Source organism: Vipera ursinii, assembly GCF_947247035.1.
Source record: "Vipera ursinii genome assembly, chromosome: 4".
Taxonomy (NCBI): domain Eukaryota; kingdom Metazoa; phylum Chordata; class Lepidosauria; order Squamata; family Viperidae; genus Vipera; species Vipera ursinii.
The window spans coordinates 81562238-81583790 of record NC_139514.1 but is presented as its reverse complement, the minus strand read 5'-3'; the positions used below and the strand labels follow the sequence as shown (position 1 = coordinate 81583790).

At 40.4% G+C, this 21553-nt stretch overlaps 1 protein-coding gene across 1 annotated transcript in view; it reads right to left on the bottom strand.

Annotated features, from left to right (window-relative positions):
- HERC2 (HECT and RLD domain containing E3 ubiquitin protein ligase 2) overlaps positions 1-21553 on the bottom strand; it is a 166135-nt gene that overhangs the window by 17654 nt on the left and 126928 nt on the right. Inside the window, exons 63-80 of the mRNA XM_083361535.1 lie at positions 21270-21441; positions 20471-20615; positions 16234-16459; positions 15744-15915; positions 12593-12779; positions 12075-12215; positions 11405-11596; positions 9770-9923; positions 9094-9201; positions 7959-8090; positions 7400-7558; positions 7196-7314; positions 6600-6725; positions 5975-6130; positions 5589-5704; positions 5257-5455; positions 4849-5063; positions 3963-4140 (exon numbers count right to left, since the gene is read on the bottom strand). Coding sequence (XP_083217661.1) covers positions 3963-4140; positions 4849-5063; positions 5257-5455; positions 5589-5704; positions 5975-6130; positions 6600-6725; positions 7196-7314; positions 7400-7558; positions 7959-8090; positions 9094-9201; positions 9770-9923; positions 11405-11596; positions 12075-12215; positions 12593-12779; positions 15744-15915; positions 16234-16459; positions 20471-20615; positions 21270-21441 — 2897 coding nt within the window. The remainder of the gene's footprint in view (positions 1-3962; positions 4141-4848; positions 5064-5256; positions 5456-5588; positions 5705-5974; positions 6131-6599; positions 6726-7195; positions 7315-7399; positions 7559-7958; positions 8091-9093; positions 9202-9769; positions 9924-11404; positions 11597-12074; positions 12216-12592; positions 12780-15743; positions 15916-16233; positions 16460-20470; positions 20616-21269; positions 21442-21553) is intronic.

Genomic DNA, 21553 nt, shown 5'->3' with positions numbered 1-21553 from the left:
TGAGCATCCCAGTGAGGAGGCTAAAACAACCAATCTCCTTCAGTCAATTAGACAGGTCTATAGCAGGGGGGGGGACCAGCTACCCTAGCCACTCTACCACTCCACATGTCCCTGGGGTCCCATGAGGAAGACATAACATTTATAGTGGCCCCAGGCATGGAATGCCCAATGATTTTAGGACTGGAATGGCTGAAGAAATGGAACCCCGGGATAAACTGGAGGACTGCAGAACTCAACTTCCCAAAAGGGGAACAGGAAAACGTAAAACCCCCAAACACCCCCCCAACCCAGAGGGAGGAAACAGCAGCAGTGGGGGAAGAGAAGGGGCTAACAGAGATACCGGAGGAATACAGGGACCTGGCTGAGGTTTTCAGTGAGGAAAGAGCAGATGAGCTCCCCCCCCACCGCCCCACAGACTGCACCATAGAATTCAAACCTGGGGCAAAACTCCCAAAACCCAGGATGTATGCCATGAGCCCAAGGGAAATGGCAGAAATGGAAAGATTCATAAAGAAAAACTTAGAAAGAGGATTTATTGAGCCTGCCAAACCCAAAGTAGCCGCCCCGGTTCTGTTCAGGGAGAAGAAGGATGGGTCTTTCCGTTTGGTTGTGGATTATAGAAATTTGAACACAATTAGTGAATGTAATCTGTACCCCCTTCCCCTAATGAAGGATATGCTGTCCCACCTATCGAAAGGAAAGATTTTTACCAAAGTAGACCTGAGGGAAGCATACTACCGTATTAGGATTAAGGAAGGAGACGAATGGAAAACTGCATTCAACTGCCCAATGGGGTGCTATCAATTCAAAGTATTGCCATTTGGACTGCAAGGGGCCCCCACAGTCTTTATGCAATTAATTAATGACGTACTGAGAGAGCACCTATATAAGGGGGTCCTGGTTTACCTCGATGACATCCTTATCTTCACAGAAACCAAAGAGGAACATATCAAACTAGTCAGAGCAGTCCTGAAGAAATTGCGAGCTGCCCATTTATATGCTAAATTATCGAAGTGTGAATTCCATCAGGAAAAAATCGACTACCTGGGATATCGCATATCCCCAGAGGGCATCGAAATGGACCCAGAGAAGGTCAGGGCAGTACTAGAGTGGGCACCCCCCCGCACACGGAAGCAATTGCAAAGTTTCCTGGGGTTTGCAAATTTCTACCGCCAATTCATCCCTGCATTTGGCCAAATAGCCATGCCCCTCACAAATTTGTTGAAAATGAAGGGGGGGGGTCACCCGTGAAACCCAGCCAGCCTCTAAAATGGTCAATGGAATGTCAAGCAGCATTTGAGAGGCTAAAGAGACTCTTTTCTGCGGAACCCGTACTTAAACACCCAGATCCCAACAAACCTTTTGTAATACAGGCAGATGCGAGTGACGTAGCAGTCGGAGCCGTATTACTACAGGAAAATGATGAGGGGGCGTTGCAACCTTGCGCATATACATCCAGGAAACTTACAGAAACTGAACAACGATGGCCAATATGGGAGAAGGAAGCATTCTCATTAAGGTGGTCATTATTAACGTGGCGTAAATTTTTGGAAGGAAATAAAATACCTTTCCAGGTCTGGACTGACCACAAAAATTTAGAAGCACTAAAAACGCCCAGGAAGCTCACTCCTAAGCAAGCCCGCTGGTCCCAACACTTTCACCGATTCAATTTCACTCTCAAACACTTACCGGGGGGAAAGAACTTCCTGGCAGATGCATTATCCCGCATGCCCCAATATAACAGCACAAGAGTTACTGACTTTAAACCACTTGTACCGGAACAACAACTGGCAGCACCAGTCACCACCAGGGCACAAGAAAAAATGAAGCCGAAGGTAGATAGCCAAACTGGAATAGAATTCAGGAAATCTTTGGAAAGTGATGAATGGTTCCAGAAAAATAAACATGTGTGCACAATTAAAGATGGACTGCCATGGGTGGGGGAGAAGCTATATATACCGGCCACACAGAGAATCAATTTCATGCAACTGTGCCATGATACAAAATCAGCAGGACACTTTGGCTTTGTAAAAACCTTACACTTAACTAAAAGGCAATTTTGGTGGCCATCTATGAAAAAGGACATAGAAAACTATGTGGGTAGTTGTCAAATTTGCGCAATGGCCAAGAGGTTACAAGGGAAATCGCCAGGACTGTTACAACCAGTGGCGAATCCCTCAGCCCCATGGAAAGAAATAGCCATGGATTTTATTGTGGAACTACCAGAAAGCAACGGAAACAAAGTTATCTGGACTGTTACTGATCTGTTCTCTAAACAAGTCCATTTCATACCTTGCCCAAAAATTCCAACTGCAAAAGCATTAGCAAAACTTTTTGTACAACAGATTTACAGATTGCATGGGGCACCACAACGCATCATATCTGACAGGGGGTGCAATTTACCTCAGCATTCTGGAAGGAATTTTTATCTCTGTTAGGAACTACCCAAGGACTGACATCTAATCATCACCCTCAGGGTAACGGGCAAGCAGAAAGGGCTAACTCTGTACTTGAGCAATATTTAAGATGTTATGTACATTTTCAGCAGAACAATTGGACAGACCTGCTGCCTTTTGCAGAAGTGGCATATAACAATGCAATTCACTCCAGCACAGGTTACACTCCTTTTCAAGTAGCCACAGGCCAGAGCTTCAACCCCATACCTGATCTAACTCCAAAAGAACCGGTAATTCCAGAACTAAAGGAATGGATTGCTCAGTTACAATACACCTGGCCTATTGTCAGAAAAGCATTAACAGAGGCTAGATTGGCACACAAGACACAGGCAGACAAGAAAAGATCCGATCCCACACCGTTCAAGGTGGGAGAGATGGTATATCTGTCTACAAAATACCTTAAGTCTCTCCAACCCTGTAAAAAACTAGGACCAAAATACATTGGACCTTTTCCAATTAAAAGAATCATAAACCCAGTAACAGTTGAATTAGAACTACCTAAAAATCTTAGACGAATACACCCAATCTTTCACTGCAGTCTAATAAAGAGAGAACAACAATCTCCCCTACGAACAAAAATTCCACCACCACCTCCCATCATGGTGGAAGGAGAACAACATTTCGAGGTGAAGGAAATTCTGGATTCCAGGAAACATCATGGAACAACTCAATATCTAGTGGCTTGGAAACACCTCCCCTCCTCAGAAAATGAATGGGTCAGCAAACACCACGTTAAAGCACCAAAGCTGCTTAAGAGATTTCATACAGAATATCCAAACAAACCGAGTTAACATTTACACATGTTTTTTTCTTCTCTTTTCTTTTCTCCCCCTACAGATGGACACATCTTTTTTCTAAGGAGAGCGGACTGTCAGAATCCATTTATATCACATTCATAAATGGAATGTTTCAAACATATCCCATGGATTCTGCCATCTCCCGAAGAGAAGAGGATAGATGTGTATTGAACTGGCAATAGGCATTTCAAAGGAAAGGAGAAGCCTTTTGAACTGGGGAAACAAAAGGGGGGGCTAGCATCTGGCTTTTGTCACGGAAGACAGCAATTAACAAAAGGGTCCTAACTTCCTTTTTCCCACGAGATGGATGATACGAGAGGAAGGATGGGGGACTGACCAAATGGGGATTAAGGGGGATTAAACCGGGAACTCTTTATAAGGGTTTACATCGTGGAAATATTAAGTCCTGTCTCGCCTCCTACAACCAAGCATGTCATAGTAAAGATTCCTTTTGGACTAAGATTTGGCTCCAAGAGTTTTGTCTTCCTAAGACGTGGTTTGGGGTGGGTCCTGACACACATTCATGTAGGTCTTCTGTACATAACATTGAGTACAGTGGTACAGTGGTACATTACATATTACACACCATTCGGAAAGGTTTGAGCATTCACATGCATTTCATGAAACAGGAACATATGGCATATTAACTTTTAGATGTGGTATTCATTTCAATATTGTATTCTGATTTGCAACTTGAACACCATCTCACCAGCTTAGGTTTCAACTGATCTTCACTGTCCCCATGACCAAGACGTCCGTATCTTCCCTTGCCCCATGTATAAAGATCTCCTGCAGCAGTAATACATGCACTGTGTGCTCCACCAGCAGCAATATCAACAACTTCTATGCCCCGCAAAGATTCAATTACTCGAGGACGATCACAAGGACTAAACAAAATAATTGTAAAGCATAAAGGGCAATACGTTAGTAAATACATTGTGGACTGCAAGGTGACCCTTCATTGTATAACGTTAACTGGAACAGTTAAAACAAAGTTTGAGACTTTTCAAGATAAATAATCCTTACACACCTTTTGCTGCCTTTAAAGGATTATACAGAGCTTTCATGTTTTGTTCCATTCTGAACTTGTGGGGGAAAAATCCGGTGATAAGCCATTGCAATTCCATACTCCCAGCTTCCCTCTTTCTCTCAAATGCATTTGCTACATTCTGAACTATGCCTACTACTTCAAAATCCCTGGCACAGATTAATGGTAGGTGTAATTCAAACCTGCACCATGAAATAATGTCTAACCCAATTGGGGTATTAGAGTTTTCCATTTCTTGCTAAACTATTCTTTGGTTTATTATAAACACTGCAGCTTCACTGCTTTGCTCATATGGTCTATCAAGTAAATTCTGACTCCTGTGAACACAGAAACAAGTCCTGCAGTGTTTGGGACAACATTTTCAGAAATGATTGATTGATTTCTAGAGTGACTAATCCTCAATGATCCAAATGAATTTCATACCTAAAACAGGATTAGAATTCATCTCCAGGCTTCTAATCCAGCACTTTTAACTACTACATTAAATTGCTTTAGGATTTTACATATCTATGGAACATATATGATATTACTCATAAAATTGTGCTACCTTCGGTTGCCATGGCCCAGTTTGCCATCTTCTGCCTCACCCCAAGAATAAACTTCTCCCTCTGAAGACAATGCTAGACAATGCTTTCCTCCAGAATTCACAGCAACTTTCTTGATAAACACATGCTGAATGGATTCTAGTAATGTGGGAGTAGAAACAGACTCTGTCCCCCCAATTCCAAGTCTTCCACCTGCACCATATCCTGTGGCATAGAGCTAAAATAAAAAATGTGTTACTTGTATGAATTTCTCACACATGAATATTATTAGATTACATTAAGAGGAGAGAAGAGGGGAGGGGAGGGGAGGGGAGGAGAGGAGAGGAGAGGAGAGGAGAGGAGAGGAGAGGAGAGGAGAGGAGAGGAGAGGAGAGGAGAGGAGAGATTTTATACATAAATACGCTCCTTACCTTCCCATCAGCAGTCACTGCAAAAAGTGTCTGCTCACCACCTATTAACTGTACTGGTCTAAGCGTAGCAAGAGCTTCACATGGTGTAGGAACCTTGACTTTTGCTCCTTCTATACCCCCAAGTTGTCCTCTGTGGTTATGGCCCCAGCCATATATTGTTCCACTGCCTCCTGCAGAAAGTGTCCAGTCATCTGGTCTCCTGTTGAAAGAAAAAACAAGTAGTTTGACCAGGTAAAATTCCCTAAAATCCCAAATCTTTACATATTTAGAAATGGAATATTGTTTATCAAAAGTTTCTCCACCCCACCCCAAAAAATATAGCTCCAAAGAACCTGTTCATCCACTGTACAAGTTGTTCATCTTGTTCTCTTTTAAAAACTTCATGACTCTCGTGCAGAATATCAATATTTTCATGATCTGCCATTAATTCTTGAATTTTCTTGGCAACCTATAATTTCAATTATGGTATTTTGTGATCAGTTGAACTTGAATGTTGTTTGAACTTTTGAATTTATAGTCTTAAAATCCCATTATGAAATAGGGCAAATTATGGCAACGGGTCTAATACTGACAGACTTCACATATATCCTCATAGTCTTTATCCAATATAATGTGGATAACTGATTTAAATGTGTATTTATAGAACAGCTTTTTGTGCATTGTTTTAAGAACCAACATTTAAATATCCTACTAAACAAGCATTATGTTAAACCAGTACCTCTTCAAGAAAGAGGCGAGGCAGTGGTGTTCTTTTATCAAGGGCTACAGCAACTCTGGAAGCCATGCAGTATCTTCTAAACCAAGCCCATTTGTGTGTCTCTGCACAGCAGGGAAGAGTATCCAATTCCAGATCACAAGCAAGGGCTACAAGCACCTATACAAATAAAAACAGTGAGTTCAAAAGAACAAACTTTCAACTTTCGTTTGGACCCCTCACTTTGATACTATTACTGGCTTCTCCTTGGCTTCATTTTATTATTACTGGAGGTGGAGGAGTTAGTAGTACTAGTAAATATTATGGCAAGGATGCAATAATTCAGTTAATTAAATAAGAAACTACTTTGGTGCATTGAAATACATTGAAACAATTAACAATAAAAGTATAAAATTGAAAGATTTTAATTCTTCAATTATTGCACTGCTCTTTATTTAAAGAATAGCAACTTGGTTCATACATGAAAGAAAAAGAACTGACTATTTTAAAGGCCATGACTAGCTTTGTTGCATTCTTCATTTTAATCAAAGTAATTTTACTATATATTCAGATTCAGATATGCCTACAAGCAATGCTAAAGGATTCCCATTTCTGACTTTTAAATCTTTTGCACCCAATGTTAAATTACCTTAAAAAACGGACTGTGAAGCAGTTGTTTGCCCCCTCTGACAATGGGATCTTCATAATCAAACTGCCGCTGTAAAGCCTCAGGAAGACCTTTAACTAGGGCAGCTAAGGCACTGCCAGTGAAACTCTTGACACATACATACACACAAAAAAACAAAAGGATTAGATAGCAGTGATGGTTTTCTAGTGTTGCATATTAGCTATATCTTACAGACGAAAGATACAGTAATTATCTAGTTTGAAAATATTATCCATTATAGCCTTCCATAATTTATACCAAGAATTGGAAACATAAAGGAATATTTGACAAAGCTTGTATCCAAGTAAAATTTGTCAAGCTTAGTTAAATCAGCCAAATTTATTTGTATTTATTTATGCTTCATATTTCTTAACCACCCATCTCCTTTAGATATCCAGATGATCCCACATACATTCTGAAATCAAAACATCACTCAATTGTACAGCTTAAGAAATGAGAAAAAGAAACACAGAGAGAGGGAGATTTAGGACTTATATCTTTATCTCTAGGATTTAAGCCAGCATGACAGCAATTACTAGAATTTATGATACTAATAATGGAAGGCTTGGTATTTTTACCATAGTTCGTGCTTCACCATCATTATCTCCTAGGATTCGATTGATATTAATTGATTGGCCAAACTCAGTAGTCAGTAACTTTCGTAGTCTCTGTAAAGCCCACATTCTGTGGCCAGCAGCTACAAGATATACAGAAAATGCACACAGGCTTAAGAAACAGTTTTTCAGTATCAGAAATCAAACTCAATAGAAACCTGAACTCACCTAGAGCGCTCAGCTGAGCACACGCAGCCAATGAAGCTGCTAAGCGGGGAACTATGCTTCTGTTAGAAGCAAAATTCAAACGGAAATCCAGTAAACATGTTACCAAATCCATTGACGGACAAGAAAGAATACAGCGATCTGAAAGAAGATCTTTTGGACCTGTAGGAAAAAGTCCAAAATATTAGCCATTTTCCAATCAAAAATTAGTGCTTATATCTAGAGAAATAAAACACAGCTGAACTGTGTTGGGAAAGTGAATGAAAGATAACAGCAACTAAACAATTTGTGTAAACTCCAACCATATCTACAATGATTACAATCTCATTTAATGCTTTATTTGTATGTAAAAAGGAATCTTTTATCACAGACATATGGCTGCCATCAATGGATAAAAAGCTGGCTTAGTTTATCATTTTATAAATTAGATACCAACCATAGTATCTTTATGTCTTTTTTCAGCTATTTAAGCTGCTTGCTAATAACTTAAGTGAAAAATGAAAAGAACAAATATGCCAATACAGAAAAATATTTCTATCCTGAAACAATACATGTGATTCACCTGCAGCTGGCATGATGGGATAAACTGTGAAGCGCCAACCCCATCCATTCACAGAGCCATCACTGATAAATTTCCATTTTAATTCATCACCTGGAATGCGCAGTTCACTAGACCAATCAGACCATTCACGACCTGAAATTTTTAGATAAAGTAGTCAATTTAATCTTTGACTTGTTCAGGAAGAAAATCTATTGTTTGCGCTCTGCCACATAAAACAGTACAATACATAATGATGATCCTCCAATCATAACTTTTCATCTTCACCGAAGATCACAACTCCAACAGCAGCAGGTCATTATATAACAATCCAATCAGATTGGATATTTTTTTCCTGAGACACTGAGGGAGAACATTATTTATTTATTTATTTTATTACATTTATATACCGCCCTTTCCCGGAGGACTCAGGGCGGTTTACAGGGTAATTAAAAACCAAAAATACAAAAGTTAAAAAACCAAGTTTAAAAAAGATTAAATTTATCCCTGTATAAGTAAAACCCCAATTACAATAAATTAATCCTCAGCCTGGGCCAGAGAGCTCGAAGAGCCAGGTCTTCAGGTCCTGGCGAAATGAACGGAGGTCGGGGGCAGTCCTCAGCTCCACTGGCAGCTGGTTCCAAAGGGCAAGCGCCCCCACTGAGAAGGCCCTATCCCTGGGTGTCGTCCGCCGGCAATCTCTTACCGGTGGCACCCTGAGAAGACCCTCCCAGTGGGAGCGCACTGGACAAAGGGAACTTGATGCCGGCAGCAGGTGTTCCCTCAGATATCCCGGACCCAAGCCATTAAAATGTTTAGAAGGGATGCCCAGGCCCAAAACGATTGCTCCATTTCAGAACATCTTCCCCAAATACAAGTTTTGCAAAGCATAATTAGAAAATGACATCAACATTAAAAATTGGGAACAACAAAAATAGGTGGTTCAAGAAATTTAAATAAGAGAAAAATTCCAGAAAGTACAATGTAATATGGGGATGCGAGGAAAGGGGGAGAATTTATACTTTTAATTTATGAAATGTAGCTGAATTAAACATTTTTATTTATTTAAATTTCTGTTACATTTACGTACCTTCAACATGAAGTTCATCCACAAAAAAACCTTTTTCTTACTTAAAATGTCATACACATATTTCATTACCTGATCTCACAGAAACTATCCGGTTGACTCCATCCATGACAGTTAGAGGATCATGGCGTCGTTCTGTGGAGCATTGGCGGTCAAATTCTACTCTAAGACCTTCAGCACCTAAAGAATGAATCATCAAAGTAAAATCAAAAGACTCAGATGAAGGAGGAGGAGAAAGAAGATTTGTTTTCTTTAAATTCTATATTCATTGTTCGGTTGGATTTAACTATATTTTCAGGCAACATAATTAAGCCTTTCATGCTCAATATCTGAAACTTACGGTAATTGCAAAATAATAATTGAAGTGCACATAGCTTGGAACCACTACTCCAATTCTTTAATTGTGCTAGTCTTAATCTGCAATATGATTTTATTGAACCAAGATAATTGAAAGAATTTTAATAGATACAGGAACACTGCTTCTAAATTAATCTAGCACTGCAACAGCATCATTATGGTACAATGTAAGAATCCTTATATTGCATAACATTATGCATGCTCTTCTGCTGTATCTTAGAACTCTGTGTCCTGGGCTGATCAAGTATGTATTATATGACCTTAACAACAATTTAAATATTTTGAATCCCTTTCATCAAAGCTGAAACTACTATATATTCCCAATATAACTTACAATGGTAGTACATATCCTATGTCTGATTTCAGGATACTCTTTAAAATATTTTAGTACCTGGTATTTTAACAGTGCCACTGGTAGAAGTATCATCAGTATATGGATGACTACTTTCTACCACCACTGGCTGAGAAGAGAGACGACCACTTTGTGAATCAGTTGCCACATCTTCCAACTCGGTAACACACAGTTCCAACAACATATCAGCCACCTGAAAATATACAGGTATTTACTTAAAGCTTTTCTTTTAACTCTAATCTTCAGACAAAATGACTTACAAATTATCAATCATAAACTTTTTTTATCATTTTATTATCTAAATATGATTTAGATCCTGGCTTTCTGCCTAAAGGTAAAGGTAAAGGTTCCCCCGCACATGCGTGCTAGTCGTTTCCGACTCTAGGGGCCGGTGCTCATCTCTGTTTCAAAGCCGAAGAGCCAGCGCTTGTCCGAGGACATCTCCGTGGTCATGTGGCCAGCATGACTAGCACGGAACGCTGTTACCTTCCCACCGTAGTGGTCCCTATTTTTCTACTTGCATTTTTACGTGCTTTCGAACTGCTAGGTGGGCAGAAGCTGGGACGAGTAACAGGCGCTCACTCTGCTACGCGGCACTCGGGATTTGATCCACCAAACTGCCGACCTTCTGATCGACAAGCTCAGTGTCCTAACCCACTGAGCCACCGCGTCCCTATCTGCCTACTGAACAACTAAACAAAAAAAAGCACCAAACTATTAATTTTTTAAAAAACTATTATTAAAATTAACTGAAAATACTTAGCTGAAGAGGAAAAATTAAGCTTTTATTCTTAAAAGCAGAAAGACTAGGGGATAAATGCAAATCTCCTTTTCTTGGAACAATATAGAAAATCACCCTCTCCTATATTCCTGCCAAGAAGTGAGATCTTAAAGGGGTACTACTGATTTAATATCTTGATAGGATGTCTAGAAAGGCTAAAGCTTTAAGTGTTCTACTGTTCTACATCTTAAGTTGTGCTTAGAAATAACTAAAAACCAACAGATGTCTTTCACCATATGATAATACATTCCTGATGGTGGAACTAAGTTAGTGAACAAGCTGCTGTAATCTGCACAAATGCAAATTACTGAATGCTCAAAATATAGCTGAATGTAACCAACGCATGGCCAACTGTTGACAATTCAACTATTGCAAAACTATTCAAATAAAATTTTTGCTACACACAATACGAAAATCCAAGTTCAAGGAGCTCTTCCAAAAACGGTACAACTCCATCAGGAACAGAATGAAATATTATTCATCACTGGCATCCTTCAGCCTCGAGAGACTATGGTATAAAATATATCCTGCAACCCATTATTTATTTATTAAGAACACTTCCAGATCATCTGATCTTAACTTTGGCTTGCTTATCCTTACTGAACAAGCACCAGTAATACAAATCTACTGCTTTCTTAGAGAAAGATAGCAAGGAATAATGCAGCTAGATCAAAAGAATAATGGTCCTTCACTTCCAAGCACCTGCTAATTTCTCCCAACCTTTTCATATAAATGCTGAATAGAATAGTAGATAATAATAGACATTTATGACATTGTTCATCCCTGTATTCAATGCAGGAATCCAAATTAAAGAATTCACCCCAAACCATCCAGTCTGTTCAACTAAATAGCAACAAGTACAGAATAAATAATGCAGCAACAATTTAACTTACCTGAGGATAAGCAGTACCCATGCCAGACAGCACAGCAGAAAGAACATCTTTCCCCTTCTCTCCAGCACGTCCTGATACAGCCAACTTCAATAGGTCAACGATGACTCGGGTATCATCTGGTACCAGGAGACTGGTGAATTCATCCAAGTACTGAGGCTCTGGCCCAGAGACTTTACTTTGGCTTTCTACATCCTTCAAGATTAAAATGAAGACAAGGCAGAGTACCATAATGATGTGAAAAGAGAAAAGTACAAATTCTCAACATGTTAATGTTTAGTTTTGATTTATATAGCTTTAGAAACTTACTGCTGATTTAACTGTCAAAGTTTTAGCATTTCAAAATACACAGAAAGTTTGTAGAGAAGCTAAATTTAGGAACTGCTAATAGGAAATATTTTTTCTGAAGCTGAATTATTATTAGTGGAAGATGGTAAAAACAATTAGTTACTTGACAGCTCTACAGAATGTTATTAATTCACTTTAAATTAAATGTTGTAAACAGGTAAATGCTTTTTGTTATAATTACAGAACAGAGTCTACAATATCTGGTCAGTAAGCATTGACATATTTCTTTAGATATTTACCACAAATCTCTCAATCTTCATCTATATTCAATTACTTTTGAAGAAAATCTAGTTAAGTGTGTAATCAGTACAAATGAGGATCTTACTTCTTTGGTTTTGGTCATTGTCTCTGCTATTATACTGGCTGCTCCAGGATCATCTGTGACAGGAATGAAAGGACGAGATGAGGCTGCTGCAGCAGTGGGTGTCAAAGCAGAGGGAGTCAAGGCATCTTCTGCAGAAGCCACCTACATAAGCAGAACAGCATAGGTCTAATAAAAGAGAGCCTGATAAGGACTTTGGAAATGCCCCACTGATGAAATAAAGTCTTGCATTAACATTTAATGACCACCTATATTTTTTTCTGTACCCCCCAAATCAAAACAAATATAACAATAAACAGCCCCCAACTAGAATAATCTTGAATGCCTTGTTACTTATTTTAGTGATCTTTTCAAATCAGATTCTCTTTTTTGAAACTTTCTGGCCTAGATATTTAAACTACAAATTATTGTAGGAGGGGAGTGATTTGTCCTACACAATTGGTTTTAAAGCATACAGGGTAGATTGCAACTTCTAAGTATGGTAAGTATCTTTACCATACATATATCTGAGAAAAGATTACCTCCACCCTCCTGTCTTGCCAAGATGTTGGGCTTTGCCTCTCCTCTGTATCAATTGCTAACATGCTTTCATCCAGGCTAGGAACACTGTCTATGGAAGCAAGGTCTGCAGGTGGTGCAGGAGATGAGGATAAACACTCCACTGGTGCAATCATACTTGCAGGCATCAGTGCTCCAACCACAGCATCCCTAAATCAAAAGAAAAAATATTCAACAGATTCTCCCATTGCATTGTACAGGTATCTTATACCAGGGCTTTTCAACCGGCGGTACGCCTACCACCTGTTGTACTTTGCCACGTGGCAGGTGGTACACAACCATCCTAGAGAAGTGTAGCAGGGGAGGGGAATGAGCCAAAGCGACCCAAACCTGAAGGAGAGGCAGCTGCAGCTACATGGCTGTCTGGGTTGGGCAAAAGCCCTAGGAGCCAGCAGGGCTCCAGCTGATTGACTCCTGCTGATTGGCGCTTCCGGAAGCAGCACGGAGCTGGAGGTGAACTGAAGAAAAGGCAGGGAGGAGGAGAGGTTATAAAAGGAAGTGGTTTGGGTGGGAAAGGGGAAAAAAACCACAGGGAAAGAGGAGTTCAGCAGGCAGGGAGGAAACAGGGACAGGGAATAAGCAGCAGTTGTTGCTGGAAGAAAAGGTCCCCTGGTTCATTTTCTCTAGACAGGAGAATGCAATCAGTGCTGATGAAATGAAAAACTGACAGACAAGCATGTCGGAAAGGAGGTGGGTTTATTTAGTTCTGGATCAACTGGCGGCTTGATTGGGTTACCATAAGGATTTTTGTAGATTTTACAGCGTTTTGTAATTCAGAGAGGCTCGGTTTGTGTGCTTTGGTTATTGGAATATTTTAGTCTGTATTTTAGGCTAGCAATAAGTCCGAAGTGTTGACTTCCATACGTTTAATCCCTTTAAATAAATGTAATTAGTTTTAGCCCCCTTATCTTGAGTCTGTCTATGGCTTTTAGAAAGTTTTCTTTGAAGGTAAACAGACTTAATTTAGGGCAATTTCACAATTGCCAGAGCCTTTCAGTCTCGGATTGCAACATTGTGACACGTGATAACCCAGGAATTTATGTGTTTCTTTATTTTGTGAGCCTTTCTTGCTTTGCACTTGATTACCGTGTCTTCAAGGGTACAAGGAAGGGATTGGGGGGGAGTGCATTCTTACTGCACTGTGGAAAGAGCTCAGAAGGGAGAGAGGAAGAAGTGCAACCAGCTAGCTCAGAGGTCTACAAACTTAGCAACTTTTTAGACCTGTGAACTTCAACTCCCAGAATTCCTCAACCAGACATGATGCCTGAGGAATTCTGGGAGTTGAAGTTCACAAGTCTTAAAAGTGCCAAGTTTGAAGACCCCTGAACTAGCTGGTAATGGTGTATATTAATAAACATGGATAAATTCATCATAGATTTGTCAGTGCAAAGGGAAAGTGATTCAGCAAAGGAACAGCCACCAAAGAAATTAAAACTGGTACTTTTTAACTTTTTTTCTACAGTTTGTAATATTTTATTAGATTATAGAATAAAATACAAAAATACAAAAGCAAATAGTAAGACACAGTGGGGAGGAAAAAGGGGGGAAAAGTGAGGGGGAGAAGGGAAAAAGAACAGACTTCCTCTGTTGCAGTAGAAGGAAACATTAAGATTGAACCTCAGCTTTTTACTTTTCCATAATATTATAAACTAGCCATTTCTATAACAACAAATGAATCTAATCAGTAAAACCCAAAATTCCCCCCCCCCTTTTTTTAGTCATCAAGTTTTTGACACCTTGCTAAGCACTGGTGCTACTTAAATATTGTCATGCCCTAAAATTGGTACAATCTGTGAAAAGGTTGAAAAGCCCTGTCTTATACTATATGGCAGAAGAGGTGCTATCTTCACTATTTTACCTATTATTCTTTTTTTTATTACATTTGATATAGTAGTTTGGGATTGTGACTATCTATCAGCAAAATTCATATACATACAGATACACAAAGAAGTTTCTGATCCCACACATTTCCATCGAAGAGTTTAATATACTGTAGATATATTTAGCTATCATTTCTTTTCCAAAATTTTATTATTTAAAGCACAGTAAAGGACTTCAAAGTTTTACAAATATTTTCAAGCTCAAAATTTAAATGATCTATCAATACTTTCACTGCAATATGCTCAACTATGATTTTAAAAACATCAGATCCAAGAATAAATCAATACAATATATATCAGGGCTTTTCAACTTTTTCACCCATTGTACCACTTTTAGGATATGGCAACATCCGAGTACCACCAGTTGCCTAGCAAGGTGTCAAAAACTTGAGGACCAAAAAAAAAAAAGGAAAAAAGTGATGAAGTACAGGTAGTCCTCGACTTACAACAGTTCACTTAGTGACTGTTTGAAGTTACAATGGCACTGAAAAAAAGTGCCCCCCAAACCACAGCCAACCAAGACACCTGCCTGCCCACCCTGTCCGAGGTTTTCATTGTTGTGAGCATTTCTGTTGAGGATTGGCAGCGGGGGTGGGGTGTGGAGATGTTTGTTTTTTATTTCCCCCTCTTTGCTGGGTGGTTACAGCAGGTTTTGGTCACTTCACTTGACCCTGGGACACTGTGACCATCATAAATATGAATCAGTTGCCAAGCATCTGAATGTAAATCACAAGACCCTGGAGATGCTGCAACATTCCAGCTGATCGGTGCTTCTTCTGGGCTCAGCAGAAGCGCCGGGATCAGCACCGACCTCCAGCTGGAGCCTGGCGCTGATCCTGGCTCTTCCGCTGAGCCCTGACAGCCCTGCAGCTCCAGCGATCTCTCGCTCAGGCTTCTGCAGTGGTACCACCAGTTCAGCTCATTCCCCTCCCCCACTACCACTTTTCTAGGATGGTCACGTACCACCTGCTAGGTGCCAATGTACCACAGGTGGTACCCGTACCACTGGTTGAAAAGCCCTAATTCTGCAATCCACAGAAGCAGCATAGGTAGACTACTTTGTACTGCTACAAGGACATATAAAAGCTATCTCAAAATATTTTGTTTTTATGTTTTTATTAAATAAGAAATTTTTGTTCAAAATTCCTACATGTACTTAATCAAAGCTAATACTCTTGAGCAACTTGATAATTTCTAATTGCATTTACATATATATCTTTATATACATGCTTACCTAGCATACATGATCTGTAGTGCTGTCAGTATATGAGATAATGACTGCTGCTTAGTAAGATTTCCATCTAATGACAAAAGAATCTTAGCAAGTGAAGGTCGGTTAGATTTAGAGCTGTTCGTACCATTGATTTTGTTACTAGAGGCAGAAGTATCGGCATCTGATGGAACACCTAGAGAATAAAGAAGTTCTTCAAGCTCAACCAGCGTGGAAGATGATTTATTATAGAATAAAACAAATACTGAAGGCTGAATTCTGCTTACACCATTTTCTGATAAATGTCATCAAATCTTATCCTTACAAAATATATTAATATCATACATACCGTAATTATTTCTCTAGATGAATTCTATAAGAGGGTAAGCTATGCTTCAAATTTAATGGAACATCACACAATACTAGTAAGAACTTTATGATTGTTTCTTCTTAAGCTAAAACTTGCCCCACTTATTTATATCTTTAAGGAAAGAAAGGTTAAACTTTATGGTACCCAAATAAGATGCGCCTAAAGGATCTCTTGCAGTTTGAAAGAGAACTGGTTCATGAACAGATGGTGTAGCAATATCCATTGTTGTCCAAGCCACGCTATGAGAAGATCCACATGCAACACGGGTTATTTTCTGGCCTTCTAATCCCTGCACCAGAGTGGGCTTTCTGTTGACTGTAGTAGTTCCATTGCCTTGCTGTCCATGATCATTATCACCCCAAGCATATACCTGCCAATAAATCAAATAATTTTGTACATCACTCTTTCCTGTAGCATACATATGCTACTCTCAAAATATTTAGGACAAATCATTACGTAATTCATTTAATATTTAACATGTGGTTACTTCTTCCACATGCGTGTATGTACATAGGAGATAATTTAGCCTCTTCACTGTACTGCACAGACTAATTGTTTAAGGACTTTAGTATCACACGTTTTAAAAGCTTTTATTATTTTAGCTGGATAGCAAACAAAAAGCATGGGAAATATCTCATAGAACAGGAATAATTTTCAGTTTTTATAAAAATGGCATGCAAATAATGCTAAAACAAAATCTTTTATTTCCTATTAATCAATATTAGAACAAATTACAGAATAGGAATGATCTGTATAGATAAGACTACTGGCTGCCAAAAATGCAAATAAATTCAAATGCAAATTAAGCATGTATGAATAATAGTTTAATAGTTTAATAGTTTATTTGATTTATATACCGCCCTTCTCCTTGGTGGGACTCAGGGCGGTTCACAGGGCATACATAAGAAACACTATACAAAAATTAAAAAGAATTAAATCCATGCCCAATTAAAAACAGAAGTGCAGATTAAAAACAATTAAAAGCCCATAATCCCCCATCAGGCCAGACCAGCTAATTCGAACAGATGGGTCTTCAGGCCCCGACGGAAAGTTCGAAGGTCTGGTGCCATCCGGAGCTCCACCGGCAATTGATTCCATAAAGCCGGAGCCCCCACAGAGAAGGCCCTCCCCCCAATAATAATGTCAGGAAAAATGTTAAACTACTTAATCCAGCACTTCTTCACAGAGTAGTGTTTACTCATATCTGAACAGCATATCTTTTCGGCTATGGTAATTTCTGGAGAACTGTATTTCCTAACAGGGCTTTGACTGCACACTTCAAAAAGATGAAAATCTCCTTTTAATAGAACATGATATTCCTGCTTTATTTGCTATTTAATTTACTGAGGTTTTTAAAAAAAATATTATGTTTTTTAGGTTTCTGTTTCATTTAATAGCACTTTGAATCCCTATAATTAAGAGAAAGAAGATTAATCAGTAAATATCTTTGTTTTATAATATTTAAGTCTATAATGGAATGAACTGATAGCTTAGGCAAAAATATCTTGACAAATTCCAAAATGTGAATTTATTTAGGTTTTTATAATGAACTGCACAGCAAAAAATCTGACATATGTATTTTAGCTATAAAAAAGTTTAAAATTTTTACAATATCTTATAATGCTATTAAAAAGGGGGACTGATGCTTAATCAGGAGGAGGGAAAAAGAAAAAATATTCAATAGTGGCAATCATTAATCAGACCATTTTATTGCTATATTCCATACTTATGTATGTATGTATGTATGTATGTATGTATCTATGTATTTATTTATTTATTTATTTATTTTTAATTTAATTTAATTTAATTATTTAATTTAATTTAATTTTTATACCGCCCTTCTCCTGAAGGGCTCAGGGCGGTGTACAGGGCAATACAATAAAATACAATATATAAAAATTAAAAAATATTAAATACAACAGCCCAATTCAATAAATTAATACAAAACGTTAAAATACCCCTAAACCCATCAGACCAGGCCGGCTTGTTCAAATAAATATGTTTTTAGGTCACGTCGGAAGGAGCGAAGGTCGGGAGCCGTCCAGAGCTCCACCGGTAAACGGTTCCAAAGGTCTGGCGTGCCCACAGAGAACACCCTCCCCCTGGGGGCCGCCAGTCGACACTCTTTGACCAACGGCACCCTAAGGAGGCCCTCTCTGTGGAAGCGCACTGGACGAAGGGAAGTTGATGCCGGCAGCAGGTGCTCCCGTAAGTAACCCGGACCCATGCCATTTAGGGCTTTATAGGTCGTAACCAGCACCTTGAATCTTACCCGGAGGGCAACCGGAAGCCAATGCAGCTCACGGAGTAGAGGTGCTACATGGGAGTATCGGGAAGCCCCCACCACCACTCGCGCGGCTGCATTCTGCACCAGCTGGAGCCTCCAAGTAGTCCTCAAGGGCAGCCCCATGTAGAGAGCATTGCAGTAGTCCAAACGGGAGGTCACGAGTGCATGAGTGACTGTGTGCAAGGCATCCCGGTCTAGATAGGGCCGCAACTGACGCACCAGGCAAACCTGGGCGAAGGCCCCCCTAGTCACAGCTCCTATATGATCATCCAAGGAGAGCCGTGAATCTAGGAGGACACCCAAGTTGCGAGCCTTATCTACGGGGGGTAATATCTCACCCCCCATAATTAACGATGGAATATTCTGAATTTCCCGAGACGCTGGCACACACAGACACTCAGTCTTGTCAGGGTTCCTCCCCATCCAGACCCGGACCGCCTCCAGCCAACGGGACATCACGGAGAGGGCATCACTGGGGTGGTTTGGGGTAGAAATAAAAAGCTGGGTATCATCAGCATATTGATGATACCCAACCCCAAAACCACGAATGATCTCACCCAGCGGCTTCATATAGATGTTGAACAGGAGAGGCGAGAGGACCGACCCCTGAGGAACTCCACAAACAAGAGGCCTCGAGGCCGACCTCTGCCCTCCTGCCAACACCGACTGCGAACGTCCCAGGAGGTAGGAGGAGAACCATCGTAAAATGGTGCCTCCCACTCCCAACCCCCGAAGACGCCGCAGTAAGACACCATGGTCGATGGTATCAAAAGCCGCTGAGAGGTCTAATAGGACTAGGACAGAGGAGCAACCTCTGTCCCGAGCCCGCCAGAGATCATTCACCAGCACGACCAATGCCGTTTCCGTGCTGTACCTGGGCCTGAAGCCCGATTGGTACGGGTCTAGATAATCAGCTTCCTCCAGGAACAGAGGGAGCTGCTGTGCCACCACACTCTCAACAACCTTCGCAAGAAAGCGAAGGTTGAAGACTGGACGAAAGTTGTTTAAAACAGCTGGGTCCAGGGCAGGCTTCTTGAGGAGGGGTCTCACCACCGCCTCCTTCAAGGCGGCGGGAAAACTACCCTCATTCAGAGAAGCAGTTATCACTGCCTGGAGCCAGCCTCGTGTCCCCTCCCGAGCCGAATAAACCAGCCAGGAGGGGCATGGGTCCAATAAACACGTGGTGGAGCTCAGCCTCCCCATAATCCTGTCCACCTCTTCCGGAGTCACAGGGTCGAACTCCTCCCAGATGACATCGACAAGACCACCCATGTTCTCACCATCAGACTCTGCCCAGTCGGAGGCCAGACCGGTCCGGATCCGAGCGATTTTGTCCGACAGATGCTGGCTAAACTCCTCGGCACGCCCCTGCAAGGGCTCCTCCCTCACCTCCTGGTTCAGGAGGGAGCGAGTCACCCTAAACAGGGTGGCCGTGCAATTATCTACGGACGCGATGAGGGCAGCAAAGTAGTTTGACCTCGCTGTCCTCATCGCCGCGAGATAAGACCTAGTGAAGGACCTTAGTCACAATCGGTCGGATTCAGACCGGCTGGACCTCCAACAGCTCTCTAGGCCCCGTCTCCGACGCTTCATCTCCCGGAGCTCCGCAGAAAACCACGGAGCCCACTGGGATCTGCACCGGGTCAGGGGCCGCATGGGTACAACTTGGTCGAGTGCCTCAGTGGCTGCCTTTTCCCAGGCTTCCACTAGGGCCTTGGCCGAGCTGTGAACTAAGGCGGCAGGTGGGGACCCAAGGGCCGCCTGGAACCGCTCAGGGTCCATTAGGCGCCTGGGGCAGAACCATCTAGTTGGTTCAACAGCCCCACAACGGGGATTGGCAAAATGGAAGACCAGACGCAGGAGATGATGATCGGTCCATGACAGGGGCATAACAATTGGAGAGCCCCCACCCAGATCATCCAACCACCGGCCAGATAGAAAAATCAAATCGAGCGTGTGACCCCCCCCCCCCATTTATAGCTGAAAGCTTAATTAGCTCCTCAAGAAGGAAAGTTACTCTATTGTGGTTGTTGTTTTAAATGGAGTTTTACTGCCAAATAATATTTTTCAAAGTAAATTGATTTTTTTCCTTACCTGTCCAGTGTCTGTAACGGCTAAGCAGTGGAGAGCACCCACAGCTACATGTACTATCTTCTTTCCTCTCAGACCTTCTACTACTTGGGGTTTTCGTACATGAACATCAGTGCCATGTCCTAGTCTAAAGTAGTCTCCTTTGCCCCTAAAGATAGCAAATTTTAATTTTAGAGCCCCTATATATCATTAATATTTAAAGCAAACATAAATGAAAAGCTAGAATTAAAAATAAAGATTTCTGCTGGTCCTTGAGTGGAAGGGAAATAAGGAATAAGTAAAGCTGGGATCTTGTAATGGTTTCCCCATACTTTATCCAAACCTTCCTTCCCCATTCCATTCAATTATTTATTTATTTATTTATTTGTACAAGTGGTTTTACACCTGAACAGAAGGGAATGAGAGGACATTCAAATGAGGGTAAAATTTTTGCTTACAGATTTAAAAAACACATTCATCTTATATTTTTCATGAAGGTGTATAAATGAAGGTCATCTCATGTATTAGAGCAAAAAACTAGTAGTGAAATGATGGATTTTAATAAAGCCAATTAAATTTATGTCCTCTTTAATTCTGCATAGAAAACATTCACAGAAGAAGCTGACATCTCAGATTCTTGATAGTAAATAATTAATCTCATGAACAGTGTGCGCCATTTCTGTTATAAAATATTCACTATTTCTATTCTGCCTTTCCTACAAATTTAGTTCAGTCTAAGATGATTAGGTAAGAAATCCAAAATGAAAAGAATATTTGCGTATTTAAGTTTATATAATTACTTTAAATGTTATACATGACATACCATGTCCACACTACTCCAGATTTCGTAAGAGCTAAAGAGAACTGAGCTCCACACTCAATTTGACAAACTCCCTGTCCATTCAACCTTTCAATGTTCTGAGGAATGTTGCATCCTTCACTTCCTCCTCGACCCAGTTTTCCAAAATCTCCATCTCCCCAGGAAAATACTAGACCTAGTAAAACAGACCTGCATTAAAGACTGCAAGTGTGATACATCCATAATGCAGAAATGAAGGAAAAGGCAAACGACCCCTCCCCTAAAATTGTAGTCTTTATAGAGAATTA